Below are 16947 nucleotides of genomic sequence, written 5' to 3' on the forward strand. Positions count from 1 at the left end.
CGCCATTCCTGACACTGATTTTCTATCTGGTCCAGCATCTGCCCAACTGCTGTCGGCCCAACATTCAAGTTGTGTGCTGCCCTCTGCTGATAGTTTTAAGCATTGATGGTTTTTCAGCTTGTCTACACAGCATGTTGACAGCATATGTTATATCGGGCCGAGTCCACTGTGCAATGTGGAGTAGACTGCCTATCGCTGACTGGTAAACCCCGGGATTACTGAACTCTGCCTGTTGCTCGGCTTGAGCATCCTTTGTGTAACTTAACTCCATTGGGGTTTTAACACCAGCACAGTCGTCCATTTTAAACCTTTCCAGCAACTGCTGGATCTTAGCTTCTTGGCTTAGCCAATAGTTCCCATTTTCATCTTGCTGAATTTTAACTCCTAGATAAACAGATACAGTGCCTAGTGATTTTATCTGAAACTTTTCTCCAAGCTTTGTGGCAAAATGTTGTGCAAGTTTATCGTCCTTTCCACTGTATAATAAATCGTCAACAAATAGCAAAACTGCTTCTTGTTCACATCCCGAGCCCTTTAGATAAAGACACGCATCTGCTGCGCTCTTTCTGAACCCCATGCTCTCTAGAGCATCGTTTAAGCAGGAATTCCAATTACGGGCAGACTGTTTCAACCCATAAATGGATTTGTGTAGGCGCCAGACCTGGTTTGGCTTGTCTCCTTCAAAACCTGGTGGTGGTGTCATATAGACTTCCTCCTGTAAGTCTGCATTTAAATAAGCCACATTGACATCAAAATGAAACAGCTTATTTCCCTTCTTAGCTGAAGAGGCTAAAAGCATTCTTAATGACTCCGATCTTGAAGTAGGGGCATAGATTTGAGAATAGTGAACACCTTTGCACTGCGAAAATCCTTTTGCAACTAGTCGGGCTTTATATTGCAACTCCTCAGTAGTTGTGGGCTTTAAACAATATACCCATCGACAACCTACAGCTTGTTGCCCTTTCGGAAGCTCTGTACTTGTAAACACACCGAGAGACTTCATTGAAGCCATCTCCTTTTCCATTGCTTCCTGCCACTTTACGGCTTCTGAGCTTGGAAGCTGTTGTACCTCTATATAGCTATCTGGCTCACACTGTGCCATATTTACGTATACACTTGTCACCTTAAACCGCTCTGGTGGTTTGCCCTTTGTGGCACGTTTTGATCTGCGCAATTGTTCCTCTTGTGCCCCCTCTGACCGTTGGCTGTCAGAATCTGTCTCAGACTTTATATCTGGGTGCGCCCCTAGGGATGAAGACCTCCGTTTAGCTACATCCCTTGGGCTTGGTGTTGCAGGCGACCTGCTTCGCTTTTGCTGTCTGCTAGGCCTACTGACTGGTGATGTTGGAACACTCCTAGATTCTGGCTTTTCTACCTTAGGAGAAGAACCTTGTGCCTGGTCAGAATCTGCATCTGAACCATGTGCACCATCCCTCTCTGGCTCACCACCCTCTGGACTTTCATTCTCAGCATAAATGCCTAAATCATCTCTCAAAATGTCAGGGTTAGCATGTAAGTGAGTCCATCCAGATTGCTCACAAAATTCAGCGCTCCTACTGATGACCACTCTTGTAGTATCCCCATCTGGGTTCACGAACCTCCAAGATTTGGCGTGTGGTTCGTACCCACAAAAGATGAGTTTCCTAGCCCTTGGACTTCCCTTTTTCCTTAACGCTTTTGGGATAAGTACATAGGCTTGAGATCCAAACACCCGAAAGTAATTAACTTTGGGCTTCTTCCCGTATAAAGCAAAATATGGCGTAGTATCAATTACCGAATTATATACTCGCTTCAGAATATGAGTAGCCGTCTGCCAGGCTTCCGCCCAGTAACTTTGAGGGAGTTTAGAATCAAACAACATAGAGTTTGCCAACTCTTGCAGAACCCTGTTTCTACGTTCGGCCACGCCTCCTTCTTGGGGAGAATAAGGTGTAGACAGACGGCGCTTAATTCCCTTTTTCTTAAAGAAATTCTGCAACACAGACCCGGTAAATTCTGACCCTCTGTCTGTCTGAAAAGCAAGTACTCTAGTACCGAATTCAAGTTCTACTGCATGAACCCAATTTTTAACTGTTTCTGCAGTATCTGCTTTTGTTTTGAGAGGAAAAAACCATGTGACTTTTGTTTTGTCATCCGAGAGACACAGTGCATACCTCGAACCTCCCATGCTAGCAACAGGCATTGGGCCACATAGGTCCATATGCACAAGTTGGAATACTTTGTCAGATTTCCTATCTGAACTGGGATAGCTGCATCTATGAACCTTCGCCCTTTTGCATGCAGTACAATCCAAATACTTAGTACATTTGTTCATTTTGCACCCTTCTGATAATTCAGGTTGCCTTTTAACATACTGAAAATTAATATGTCCCAAACGGCGGTGCCATAAATGAACACAAGAATTATGGGTAGGCGAGTTCACACAACCAGCATGAACCTGTTCAACTTCATCTGGACTTGTCTCAAAATAATATAACCCATTTCTGCATTCCACCTGCAAAAGAGATACGTTATTCTTTGAAATAGTGCAAACCCCATTTTCAAACACAGTTTTAAACCCATCTCTATCAGTTCTGACACAGACAAAATACACCCCTTCATTCCCTTTAGCACGTAGGCATCAATTTCTGTATGCAAACAATTCAAGAACACTGTGCCTACGGTCTCTAAGGAGCGTTTAGTTGAATCTGCCATTGTCACAACTTTAAGGGTTTGCAAATGTCTGCAGTTCTGCAAACGGACACTAGATGGCGCCACCAGGTGGTGAGATGCACCACTGTCGACCAACCAGCGTAGATTGCTGCCTTGGCCACGCCCTTGCATCAACGCCATTGCTGAAGCCATGTGCTGTGTGCTGTGGGAGTAGCCACGACCTCCTCCTCTTCTTCGACGTTCCCTGGAACTCCTTGTCTGGTAACTAGGGGTAACGGCCTTGGTGCTGTCTTGACCAGGTTCACGTGTGCAGTTCCTGATTAAATGGGAAGAGGAACCACAGCGAAAACAGTGTCTAGCTGCAAAAGCATTTACTGTGTTCTCAAACTCAGCACCCCCACTCTTAGGCACAGCACAACTCCCCTTTGAAGATAAACCTCTTTCTCTTTGCCTTTTATCCTGTTCATCTGCAAGCCGAGAAGAAATGTATTCAAGGGTTAATTCAGCTGAAGGCATAGCTTCCAAAGTTAAAGCTAGAGTCTCATAGCTTTTATCAAGAGAAGACAACAATATGTATGACTGCTGCTCCATAGAGAAAGGAATGCCCAGCTGTCTTAGTTGATTAAAGGCAGACACCATTTTGGCAATATGTTCTTTCACACACGCTCCCGGTTGGAGACGTAAATGAAACAAACATCTTGTAGCATGGATCTTGGCCCCCGCAGTGTTTCTGGAATTTAGCCGCTGCAGAACCGTCCAGACCTCATGCGTGTTCTTTAACTCAGATACATAAGGCATTTGCTCTGGTCCCACTGCCAAAACTAATAGACCTTGGGCTTTCCTGTCACGTTTCTGTGAAGCTGCTGCTGTTGCTTTGTCTTCTGCAGACGCGTCTGCAGCTGCCTGTAAAGGCGGCGCTTCAGTACAACTCCACAACTCTTTTGCTTGCAACCAAACCCTTACACTAGCCTTCCAATCTTGCCAATTTTTCCCATTGAGTCACGTAAACGGGACAGCAAAACTTTCCTGGGACTCTGCCATCCTCCCTGGGGCTTAGGAACGATACTCACACACCTGTAGACCGTCTCCCAGCTGCTGAGGTGGCTCCTTGAGGAATAAGACGTCTTCCAGCGAGTACAAACTGTGCAGTGCCTGTTCAAAACTTTTTCTAGGCACGTTGCAGGACTCAAGCTGCTTTGAAGGCTTTCGTTGTCGGCAACCGCTTCTGTCTTCGCTCCAGTCCTTTCATAAATCACTCTGAACTGCACTCCTTATCTCCTTCTTGATGTACAAACAACCATAACCTGTCCATTAAACTTTAATTAGTTTAATGTTAAGTAAACGTCCAGTGCGCTTCCAACGCCATAAATCTTATCTCAGCAGAGAATTTCGTGCAGCGGTTGAAGAAGGCAGGAGAGTCAGTACCTTTCAATGAAGAATCCTGGAGCAAGCACTTTGGAACTCAGGAAAAACTTTATTTACAAAAAAAAAAAAACCTGGCGATAAAGCACACATGCTTTTATTTCCGGCATAAAGAAAACTTTACTCTAAACTTAACTCATCTCAGCAAACACGCCCATGGCCACAAACTGAGTCTGCGAGTCAGATCAAAGGGGGGGGGGGAGGGAGGACACACGGGTGAACTGACTATTTATACAAACTAACCCACATTCCTGGATGCTTAATGACTTCCAGCTGCTCAGTGATTAGAGCAACTTGTTACCTCTTAGCCCTTTAGTACCAACAAAGACTCATCTTGAAACCTAGCTTCTCTAAGGCTTCAATCAGACACAAGTTCCAACTCCTGGCTGATTGTCTCAGCCCATAAATTGACTTGTGCAGTTTCCACACAATGCCTTGCCCATTGCCCTCAAACCCTGGAGGAGGAAGCATGTACAGCTCCTCCTGGAGGTCTGAGTTCAAGTAGGCTACATCCACATCAAAGTGATGCACCAGCAAACCTCTTTGTGCAGCAATGGCTAAGAGCATGCACAGACTTTCACTTTGGGAAGTAGGAGCATACACCTCAGTGTAATGCAGCCCCTTCTGCTGCGTGAACCCTCTGGCTACTAACCTAGCCTTGTACTGTGGTTCTCCAGTTGCTGTGGGTTTAAGAAGATAACCCCACCTGCTGCTCACAGCCTGTTTGCCAGCTGGCAACATTGTGAGGGAGAACACACCAAGAGACTCTATTGAGCTCATCTCCTTCTGCATTGCCTGTTGCCATTTACTGGCTTCTTCCTGAGGCAGTTTCTGAACATCCTCAAAACTTTCAGGTTCACACTGAGCCACCCCAACCCATACACTTGTGACCTCAAACCTGTCGGGTGGTTTACCTTTAGTGGCCTGGGTTGAACTTCTCAACGTGAGCTCAGGTACCCCCTCTGACCCACTAGGGCCAGCTAGACCGTCCTTGGCATCAGAGAGCTCCCCCTCTGATTTGCTGTGACTCTTGAACTTCTCAACTGGACCTGTGGGTGAGGACGGTGCACTTTTTGGCTCTGACTTGACAGCTCTAGGAGAGGCTCTGGACTCTGTTCCTCAGCAGCAGGATCAGTCTCCACCTCTTCCTCATCAGCTGAGTCAAGCAGACTCTCTAAAAGTACATCTGGGTTCCCATGTATGCGTGTCCACCCACTTTGCTCACAGAATTCAGCACTCCTGCTGACTAGAAGCCTGGACTGATTGCCTTCTGGATAGGCAAATCTCCACCCCTTGGTCCCTGGTTCATACCCACAGAAGATCATTTTCCTGGACCTTGGGTCCACACTTTCTGTGTTTGGCCTTTGGCACAAGAACCCAAGTCTCACAACCAAAAACACAGAAGAAATGCACCTTGGGCTTCTTGCCGTGCAGTAGAAAATAGGGTGTGTCCCCTACAACAGAACAATATGAGCGATTCTGAGAAAAAGAAGCACACTTCCAGGCTTTGGCCCAAAAGCATTGGGGGAGCCCAGAATCAAAGAGCATAGCCGCAACAGCCTCTTGTAGCATTCTGTTCTGGCGTTCAGCAATGCCATTCTGTTGGGGACTGTGTGGTACTGTCAACCTGTGACGTATTCCCTTCTGGCGGAAGAAACTCTGCAGCACAGACCCAGTGAACTCTCAACCGCTATCGGACTGAAAGCTCTGGTCCTTTGAGGAGAATTCCAGTTCTACAGCAGAGATCCAGTCTTTCACCAATGCTGCAGCTTCACCTTTGTGTTTAATTATGAAGACCCAGCTATTCCGCGAAAAATCATCCACAATTGAAAGTATGTATAGTACACTCCAGGACCTTCTTGACGTATCCCCAGTTCACATGCGCCATTCGTCTGTGCCATAGATGCTGACAGCCATCATGTGTTGGAACACTGGCACACTGCACCTGTGCTGACTCAGTGGGACTGTTACCTGCAATAGGCGTTTCTACCACAAACAGCAGGTCTTTGCATTCAACGCTTAACAGTTGACGCCCACCCCTGGAAAAAGAACACACATTATTCTCAAAACAAATACTGAAACCATTGGCAACAAGAGCAGCAACGGATAAAAGACAGCTGGACATTTCTGGAACGACAAAAGCCTCAATCTCATGCTGTAAAAAAGAACAACACAGTGAGCCAGACAAAGCCAAATCATGTCTGCTTCCATCTGCTAGTGTAACAGTTTGTCCACTTTTTACAGCCTTGCAGTTCTGCAGCAGACCACCAGAGGGCATGAGGTGTTGAATGGTCACTGTAAAATGTGAAGGTCCATTATTGTTTCACAAGTTGTGTATGTCTTTAAGGGCCAGGGTCAAGGCAAATAACGAGACCCAGTCTTACAGCTGTGAAACATAGCAGGTGCTGCTAGGTTGTGTTAATTAAGCTGTGTCAGCATTTGGGCATAGTATATAAGGAGCAGCACCTAGCTCTCCCATTACCCTGGGGGATGGGCTGGTGGTTGGGTCATGTTTTGTTGTTGTTATCTTTAGTGTAAAAGGAGTTTTTGTTTTTGTTATTAAAACCTTTGTTAAAGTTATTTTTGAGTTCCTGGTTATGCATGGTCTCCCCAGCAAGCTCTCTGCAGCGCTACTATACTGCAAATAGTCAACATGAGGTTGTGAGTCACTCCACTGTCGACCACCCAGCTCAGCACGTTGCCATGGGTGGAGCTGGTCTCTGTTGCCGTGCTCGCTGCAAGGTTATACTGTGAAGACGTGTCTTTGCTATCAGTTCCCTTGGAACTTTCGCGAGCTTTCCCACGTCTCGCCGCTGAGCTTATCTGGTTGCTACGCAAGATGACCTTGGATTCCTGAGCCTCTACCGGGCAGTCTCTCACGAGATGGGAGGGGGATCCGCATCTGTAGCAATGTCTTGAAGCAAAAGCTTTCACAGATTCATCATTGCTTTCCCCTGCACCCCCACTCCTGGGGGCACAGCCAGTGCCTACTCGCCCTCCAGCCTTCTGCCTCTTCTGTTCTGCATCACAAAGTCTCCCTGTGGTATAATCCAGACTAAGCTGCTCAGTCGGCATCGTTTCCAAGGTCAAAACTAAATTCTCATAGCTCCTGTCCAAAGAGCTCAACAGGATGTAGGCCTTAAGCTCATCAGGGAGAGGTACATTCAGCTGCCGCAGCTTAGTAAACACAGCCAACATCTGCATAATGTGGTCTCACACAGATTCCCCTGGAGCCAGCTGCATCTCAAAAAGCCGTGGTTCTTTGGTGTACACGGACCAAAGCGTCCCACACCCCTTTGCAAGTCAGCAAACCATCAATGTGGGGCAACTGGGAGGCTACCAGGGCAAGTACTATATGGGACATTGCTTTCTGGTCCTTCTTGACTGCAGCTGCAACTCTGGCAACCTCAGCAGCATTTGCCCCAGCAGCTGCTACTGGTGGCTCATTTTGGGTGCAATCCCAAAGCTGTTTGCCCAAAAGCCAATACTTTACTCTTTGTGACCAGTCCTCCCAATTGCGCCCATTAAGTCTCTCAAAGGGGATGGTGAAAGTCTCATGAGCCTGGGCCTCTGCCATCTTCCCGGGGCTATAAGCTTACTCACGCTTTCTGCCAGCCAGTTGCAGAAGAGAGAGTCCACACGCTGTTGTTTCTCTAAACAGCTTTATTTACATCAGAACAATAGAATAACAAACATACCATCCGAGACGGCAGGCATGGTGTCTCTGCATCTCGGCAGAAAAGTGAAAGTAACTCACAAAGAACTCAGCTTCCCTGATGTAGGGAAAGCTCCTCCCCAGATGCAGGACACACACAGAGCTGTTAACCCTATAAGCCTCACAAAGGATTTGCAATTGAAACTGAATGCCTGCGGGATTATAAAGGTCCATACAGGCAATGCTTGATAAATAATCACCCTTCTTGCTTCTCTTCTAGCCAAACTGTCCCCTGTGAAGCAGGCCCAGCTGAGGAATTTGCTGTCTAAGAGGAAGGTGCCGCCCGTAAGGACAACTGCGCCAGGTATCCTCTAGGACTTGAAAATAACTTCATCACTTGGCAAAGTTGTTTTTCCAACTGTCTCCTCCCCCTGAGAGACACACACACACACACACACACACAAACACAATAGCCTGCCTTTGCCATTAGGTGGAGCCAGCTGCAAAGCATTGCAATATATTCCTCTCCTCTTCAAGGGGTCCTTCTGTTCAGGGTAGCCATGCCTTCCTGCTCTACTAGCTGTAAGGGGCTCTATCAGACCAATTCACTTTCCCCTCCCCCGCCAATACATTTTGTATATTTTTTAATTGACAACTTGACATTCTGTAGTTTCACTGACCATGCTTGGTCCTCATTGGCCTGCTTTTTGGAGGGGCTCCCCTTTGGGAGTTGTTGGGGTGGTGTTTTTGTCCTTCTCCAATCCTTGGGATTTGCTCGAGTATGCTGTTGCCTCCCTCTTGTTTCCAAGTGCTTGCTTCTATTTTAAATTAATCTAAAGCTGCTTGCACACTATACATTTTAAACATGTACCCTCCCTCAAAGCAGCATGGGAACTATGGTTTACCCCTTGGAGCTAGAATTTTCAGCAACCTTAAGCTACAGGTCCCATGATTCATTGGGGGAAGCTATGTGCTTTAAATGTATTGGCAGTGTATGCAGTCTAAGCCAATTTTAATCTTGGGGTTGCTGGGTCAGAGCAAAGGCACCTCAACATATCAGAGTGCCAATATCCCGTCTGTGCTGGTCCCAAGGGTTAACCATGCGGTGAGGTCCGAGTCCAGTCCGAGGTCGAGGGTGCGGTATGGAGGCTGTCCGTCAAAGCTGAAGCGGGGTCCAAGGCAGGAAGTCGGGTGAGGTCAGGAACTCTGGCAGGAGAGCAGGACAGGGTACAGGCAGGAACAGGCTACCAACAATGTTGTTCCCACAACCTGGGACTGGGGCTGGCTGGCTTTTATCTGCCCCGAGGCATAGGGCAGCCCCGGTCCACAGGTGACTCGCCTCTCCTGGTCTGGAGGCCCTGCCCTGAGCCTCTGCAGCTCAGGAGAGGCTGGAGGGTTACCAGACCCAGAGGCAACCTCAGCTTCCCCTGACAAGGCTGAAAGTGGAGTACCTGCAGGCAATGGGTCCTCCATCACCTCAGGAGCCAGAGCAGACTCAGCTGGTGCCTGCACCTGAGGATCCAGCACAGGTGAGGACCCTTCAGGCTCAAGCCCCAGCCCTGGCTCAGCTGGTTCTGGAGGCGGGGACTCCTGTGCAGGCTGGGATTTCTCAGGTTCAGCCTCCGAGTCCAAATCCCAGGCCATCACACCATTCCCACTCCCAGCCCCCCCCTCAACCAAGGGACCAGACCAGGCTTGTTGGGGTATGCCGCATGGAAATCACGGAGGCTGGCAGGCGCGTGGACGTTGGCTGCTGGTTCCCAGGAACGGTCCTCAGATCCATACCCCTTCCAGTCGATGAGATATTGGAGCTTCCCCCTGTGGTATTGGGAGTCAAGAATGCACTCCGCCTCGTACTCGGGCTCCCCCTGAACCAAAACTGGCTGCGGTCGTGGTCGGTTCAGGTGGAACTCGTCGGGTGGGGCCACCGGACTCAGAAGGGACCTGTGGAATACTGGGTGAACCTTCAGGGTTGAGGTTAACCGGAGACGGAATGCCACAGGCGAGACCTGGTCCACGATAGGAAACGGGCCGGTGAAGCAGGCATCCAGCTTCCGTGAAGGCTGAGAGGGGTGGAGGTGGCGAGTGGAGAGCCATACCAGGTCACCGACGTGGAGTTCCGGCCCCACCTGGCGGTGGCGGTCGGCCTGGGCCTTGTACGCCTCCTTGGCCTGGCGCAGTTGCCCCATCAATAGTTGTTGCTGAGACTGGAGGTCCTGAAGCCACTCTGTCACCGCAGGGACCGTGGATGCCGGCAGCACTTCTGGGAACAACCTCGGATGGTAACCGTAATTGGCCTGGAACGGGGTCTGCTGGGTGGACGCATTCACCGCATTGTTGTAAGCGAACTCCGCCAACGCTAGTCATCCTACTGGTAGCGGCAGTAACACCGGAGGTACTGCTCCAGCACCGCGTTCGCCTGTTCTGTCTGGCCATCAGTCTGTGGGTGGTAGGCTGACGATAGACAGACCTCTGTCCCGAGGGTCTGGTGCAACGCTCGCCAGAAACGGGATGTGAACTGGACGCCGCGGTCGGACACCACACGCTCAGGTAGGCCATGCAGGCGGAAGACATGCTGAAGGTATAGCTGAACGGTTTCCTTAGCTGTGGGTACGGATGGGCAGGGGCCACAGTGCACCATCTTAGTGAAATGGTCGGAGAAAACTAGGAGGCAGGTACAGCCACGAGACGGGGGTAAGTCCACCACAAAGTCCAGCGAAACCGTGTGCCAAGGACCTGGTGGGACTGGCAACGGCTGAAGTAGGCCGGGGGGTTGCCCGGCAGGGCCCTTGGCCCGCCGGCAGACATCACAACCAACGACGTAGCGAGCCACGTCAGCCTTCAGGCGGGGCCACCAAAACTCGCGGCTTACCAGATGGGTAGTCCAATACCGGCCAATGTGTCCTGCCGCTGGGGCATTGTGGGGCATCCGGAGGACCTCAGCCCGCAGTGGCCCTGGCGGGATGTACAGGCGACCGTGGTGCAGCAGTAGGCCCTGGTGCAAGACCAGCCCTGGATACTGAGGGCATGACCCTTCGGCCAGTTCCCGGAGTGGTTCTCGAGCCCAAGCGTCAACCCGCTGCTGTTCCCGCACCCAAGCCTGCAGTGGCTCAACCTCCTGAGTGGCCAGGAATGCAGCCAGTGGTAGGATCGTGGTTGGTACTGCTTGCTGAACCGTGTCTGTGATGTCTTCGGGTTTCCAGGACAGGGCATCCGCCTTCTGGTTTTGGGAGCTAGGGATGTAGCGGATCCGGAACTGGAACCGGGAGAAGAACAACGCCCACTGGATCTGCCTTTGGTTCAACTTGCGGGTGGTCTGGAGGTACTCCAGGTTCCGGTGGTCGGTTCTCACTTCCACCGGGTGTCGTGCCCTCTCAAGATGATGGTGCCAGACCTCAAAGGCCACCTTGATGGCCAGTAGTTCCCGCTCCCACATGGTATAGTTATGTTCCGCAGGAAGGAGCTGGCGGGAATAGTAGGCGCAGGGTAACAGTGGCGCATCCGGTCCATGCTGTTGGGACAAGACGGCACCGAGAGCCGTGCTGGAGGCATCGGTCTCCACCACGAAGGGTCGAGAGGGATCAGGATGCTACAAAATCGGCACCCTCTGAAAACAGGCTTTCAACCCCTGAAACACCTCCTCTGCCTCCTTGTCCCAGGAAAATGGCGTCTTGGGGCGCAGCAGTCGGGTCAACGGGGTTGTGCGAGGAACATGGGAAAGCTGGCCGGGGACCCATCAAATTTCTCTGGCAGGGCCACTGGGTACTTGCCAGAAACTGGGGTGTCAGCCCCAGGAGCCAGTAAGGCGTTCAACTGCTGCTGAAGCGCCATAACCGCATTGCTTAGCTGCTGAACGGTGTGAGTCAAGGCCTGGTTCTCCTGGGCCAATGCCACCAACGCAGCTGCCTGTTCGGCCATGGCTTCTGGCTCTTCCCTAACGCACCCTAACAAAGGGAGAGTGCGGGTGTGGCGGGAGCAAACTGTGCTGGTCCCGGGGGGGGGGGTTACCGTGAGGCGTGGCCAGAGTCTGGTCCTGGGTCGAGGGTCTGGAGTCTGGAGACTATCCACCAAGGGCGAGGCGGGGTCCAAAGCAAGAAGCCGGGCGTGGTCGGGAACTCCGGAAGAACAGGTCTGGGTGCTGGCAGAAACAGGTTTCTAACGACGTTGCTCCCGCAACCTGGGACTGGACTGACTGGCCTTTATCTCCTCTGGGTCCTAGGGCGGTCCCGGCCCACAGGTGACTCGTCTCTCCTGGCCTTAAGGCGAGCACTCCTCCTGATAGAATGTAGTTCCCTCCGCCTCTCTTCCCTGAGCCTCTGCAGCTCAGGAGAGGTTGGAGGGTTACTGGACCCAGAGGCAGCCTCACCTTCCCCTGACAGGGCTGGGAGAGGAGCACCTGCAGGCAATGGGTCCTCAATCACCTCCGGAGCCAGAGTGGATTCATTTGGTGTCTGCTCCTGAGGATCTGGCACAGGTGCGGGCCCTTCAGATTCAAGGCCCTGCCCTGGCTCAGCTGGCCCTGGAGGCAGGGACTCCTGTGCAGGCTGGGATTCCTCCGGTTCAGCCTCTGAATCAGATTCCCAGGCCATCACATGGAGTAGGCTGGGGGGTCACCCAGTAGGGCCCTTGGCTCACTGGCAGACCTCGCAACCGGCAACGTAGCGTGCCACGTCAGCCTTCAGGCGGGGCCACCAAAACTCTCGGCTTACCAGATGGGTGTTCCAATACCACCCGAAGTGCCCTGCTGCCGGGGCATCGTGGGACATCCGGGGAACCTCAGCCTGCAGTGCCCCTGGCGGGATGTACAGACGACCGTGGTGCAGTAGTAGGCCTTGGTGCAAGACCAGCCCCGGATATTGAGGGCATGACCCTTCAGCCAGTTCCCGGAGTCATTCTTGAGCCCACGCGTCGACCCATTGCTGTTCCCGCACCCGAGCCCGCAGTGGCTCAGCCTCCTGAGTGGCCAGGAACGCGGCCGGTTGTAAGATCATTGTTGGTACCGCTTGCTGTACCGTGTCTGCGACATCTTCGGGTTTCCGGGACAGGGCATCCGCCTTCCGGTTTTGGGAGGTTCTCCTGGGCCAATGCCACCAATGCAGCTGCCTGTTCGGTCATGGCTTCTGGCTCTTCCCTAACGCACCCCAACGAAGGGGGTGTGCGGGAGCAAACTGTGCTGGTCCCGGGGGGTTACCGTGCGGCATGGTCCGAGTCCAGTCCGAAGTCAAGGATGGTCCCAGTCCACAGGTAACTCGCCTCTCCTGGTCTGGAGGCCCTGTGCAGGCTGGGATTCCTCAGGTTCAGCCTCTGAATCCGATTCCCAGGCCATCACAGCAGGATTGCAAAGGGGCAACTACTCCCATGGATTTAGGTTTTGTTAAGGCTTTGCAAGCTGATGAAAGCTCTAAGTTTGAGCGACCTGATTTGTATCAATCAGCTATTGGGAGTTTGCTGTACATATCACAGTGGAGCAGGCCTGATATCAGCTACGCAGTAGGGATTTTGAGCAGGCAAGTGTCTAAACCCACTTTGAGTGCCTGGAAAGCAGTAAAACGTGTTCTGAGGTATCTGATGCATACTGCTGGTAGTGTTTTAAAGTTAAGTTCAGCACGTGATGAAATGCTTACATGTTACTCAGATAGCGACTGGGCAAATTTACCTGATCGTAAATCAATTCCTGGATTAGTGTTTTTGCTTGGTGGGTCACTGATTGAATGGAAGTCCAGAAAACAAAGTATAGTCAGTGTGTCATCCACTGAAGCTGAGTTTGCAGCATTAAGTGAGCTCTGCACTGAGCTGGTGTATTACAAGCAGTTGCTGAGAGATTTGGGCATACAATGCAATTCTCCAATTCAGGTGTATGTTGACAATCAAGCTTGTATAACGCTAAGTAAAACTGAACAGTTTAAATCCAGATCTAAACATGTGGCCGTAAAATACCAAAATGTGTTATGTAATGTACAGAGTAATGTCATTGCATGTGAATATGTTCAGAGTGCTGGAAATGTTGCTGACATATTTACGAAACCGTTGTCATTTGTAAAAAAAAAAAACAAATGTGTGAATGCTTGGGTTTGGAGAACAAAGTTGGGTAAAATACCGTATTTTTCGCTCTATAACATGCACCTGACCATAACACGCACATCGTTTTTAGAGGAGGAAAACAAGGGAAAAAATTCTGAATGAAACAGTGGATGTATCATTTTTGTGCTTCATGCTGTGGCCACAGACATGTGATCTGATGGTGAATTTGGGGTAGCTCAATGCAAAGATCCTGAGGATCCATGTGGATCCATGCTTTTTAACCACATTTTTGCACCATTGCAGCCCCAGGCAACAGTGGGTGTGTGATTTTAGGGGGGCAGGCTGCTATGTGATCTGATGGTGAATTTGGGGTGGCCCAATGCAAAGATCCTGAGGATCCATGTGGATCCATGCTTTTTAACCACGTTTTTGCACCATTGCAGCCCCAGGCAACAGTGGGTGTGTGATTTTTGGGGGGCAGGCTGCTATGTGATCTGATGGTGAATTTGGGGTGGCCCAATGCAAAGATCCTGAGGATCCATGTGGATCCATGCTTTTTAACCACATTTTTGCACCATTGCAGCCCCAGGCAACAGTGGGTGTGTGATTTTTGGGGGGCAGGCTGCTATGTGATCTGATGGTGAATTTGGGGTGGCCCAATGCAAAGATCCTGAGGATCCATGTGGATCCATGCTTTTTAACCACATTTTTGCACCATTGCAGCCCCAGGCAACAGTGGGTGTGTGATTTTAGGGGGGCAGGCTGCTATGTGATCTGATGGTGAATTTGGGGTGGCCCAATGCAAAGATCCTGAGGATCCATGTGGATCCATGCTTTGTAACTACATTTTAAGTGGGAAGTGAAGGAAAAACACAGAAGGGACAAGAGAGCGGTGTGCAGAGAAGCAGCTGGCTAAGAAAGCAGGAAAGGGATTTTACGGGAGGGAGGAAAGAAAGGCAAAAGTTTCCACAAACCGAAGCCAGCTTTCTCTCTCCTCCTGCATGTTTTCTGGCTGCCTGCGAGGAGCACGGAGAGGAATTAGAAGGAAAGACCTCTGCTTTCCCCTCTGCTTGCCTGGAGGGGAGGGGATTTGCCTGCTCTTTGTTCTGTTTGAGCAAACACAGCAACGAAACAGAGGAGGGTGGGCAGTAAGACCCTGAGGCAGAATGCAGGAAAGCAACCACTTCCTCTTTTCAGGTTTCCCTCTCCTACACAACGCACGATTGATTTTTGCTGATTTTTGTTCCTGCGCTCCCCTAATCGGCTCCAGGGACCCCCCCCCCCCACATTCGCTCCATAACACGCACAGACATTTCCCCTTCCTTTTTAGGAGAAAAAATCTGCGTGTAATAGAGAGAAAAATACGGTACTCTGTATGTGCTCAGAAGTTAATTGCACTGTGTGAGAGCTGTGAGGGGGTGTTGGGAAACTGTGTACGTGCAGCTACTCACACAGAGTCAATTAAGGTTTGGCAGACAGCCAAAAGGCAATCTGAAGGAGTAAGTCTGCCTGGTGATACAGAGGCATGGAGACAGCTCCATGCTTGGTCAAGCTCTCTCACAGGAGTGATAATTAATGGCCTACTAACTGGAATGTGTTAGTTCTGAGTTCGTGAGTTCAGTGGTTCAGTGGTTCAGTGTAGGAGTTGTGAGTCGTGTATGAGAGAGCAAGCTAAAGATCCGTGTTCTGTTCCTGTAAATAGTCCACTGTATATAATAAACACCTAACTACAAGTTCCTGGTTCCTTCTTCGTCTATCCTGTCTGCAGCCAAGTCGCCAATTGCTTCTGTGGATTTTGTGTTTACTCTGCTAGGTCTGGCTGAGGTCCTGCAACTAGTCAGAAAGTTGCAAAACACCAATTGTTGTTGTTGTTTAGTCGTTTAGTCGTGTCCGACTCTTCGTGACCCCATGGACCAGAGCACGCCAGGCACTCCTATCTTCCACTGCCTCCTGCAGTTTGGTCAGACTCATGTTTGTAGCTTCCAGAACATTGTCTAACCATCTTGACCTCTGTCGTCCCCTTCTTCTTGTGCCCTCAATCTTTCCCAACATCAGGGTCTTTTCCAGGGAGTCTTCTCTTCTCATGAGGTGGCCAAAGTATTGGAGCTTCAGCTTCACGATCTGTCCTTCCAGTGAGCACTCAGGGCTGATTTCCTTCAGAATGGATAGGTTTGATCTTCTTGCAGTCCATGGGACTCTCAAGAGTCTCCTCCAGCACCATAATTCAAAAGCATGAATTCTTCAGCCTTCTTTATACTCCAGCTCTCACTTCCATACATCACTACTGGGAAAACCATATCTTTAACTATTCGGACCTTTGTTGGCAAGGTGATGCCTCTGCTTTTTAGGATGCTGTCTAGGTTTGTCATCGCTTTTCTCCCAAGGAGCAGGCGTCTTTTAATTTCATGACTGCTGTCACCATCTGCAGTGATCATGGAGCCCAAGAAAGTAAAATCTCTCACTGCCTCCATTTCTTCCCCTTCTATTTGCCAGGAGGTGATGGGCCCAGTGGCCATGATCTTCGTTTTTTTGATGTTGAGCTTCAGACCATATTTTGTGCTCTCCTCTTTCACCCTCATTAAGAGGTTCTTTAATTCCTCCTCACTTTCTGCCATCAAGGTTGTGTCATCTGCATATCTGAGGTTGTTGATATTTCTTCCGGCAATCTTAATTCCGGCTTGGGATTCATCCAACCCAGCCTTTCGCATGATGAATTCTGCATATAAGTTAAATAAGCAGGGAGACAATATACAGCCTTGTCATACTCCTTTCCCAATTTTGAACCAATCAATTGTTCCATATCCAGTTCTAACTGTAGCTTCTTGTCCCACATAGAGATTTCTCAGGAGACAGATGAGGTGATCAGGCACTCCCATTTCTTTAAGAACTTGCCATAGTTTGCTGTGGTCGATACAGTCAAAGGCTTTTGCATAGTCAATGAAGCAGAAGTAGATGTCTTTCTGGAACTCTCTAGCTTTCTCCATAATCCAGCGCATGTTTGCAATTTGGTCTCTGGTTCCTCTGCCCCTTTGAAATCCAGCTTGCACTTCTGGGAGTTCTCGGTCCACATACTGCTTAAGCCTGCCTTATTGAATTTTAAGCATAACCTTGCTAGCGTGTGAAATGAGTGCAATTGTGTGGTAGTTGGAGCATTCTTTGGCACTTCCCTTCTTTGGGATTGGGATGTAGACTGATCT

General features: G+C 50.0%; 1 protein-coding gene across 1 annotated transcript in view; it reads left to right on the forward strand.

The window, feature by feature from the left end:
• Positions 1-8104, forward strand: part of LOC114589415 (nuclear pore complex protein Nup214-like) — a 49221-nt gene extending 41117 nt beyond the window's left edge. Inside the window, exon 9 of the mRNA XM_077922856.1 lies at positions 8010-8104. Within this exon, the coding sequence (XP_077778982.1) occupies positions 8010-8104 (95 nt within the window). The remainder of the gene's footprint in view (positions 1-8009) is intronic.
• The last annotated feature ends 8843 nt before the right edge of the window (positions 8105-16947 follow it).

Source organism: Podarcis muralis, chromosome W (assembly GCF_964188315.1).
Source record: "Podarcis muralis chromosome W, rPodMur119.hap1.1, whole genome shotgun sequence".
Lineage (NCBI taxonomy): Eukaryota > Metazoa > Chordata > Lepidosauria > Squamata > Lacertidae > Podarcis > Podarcis muralis.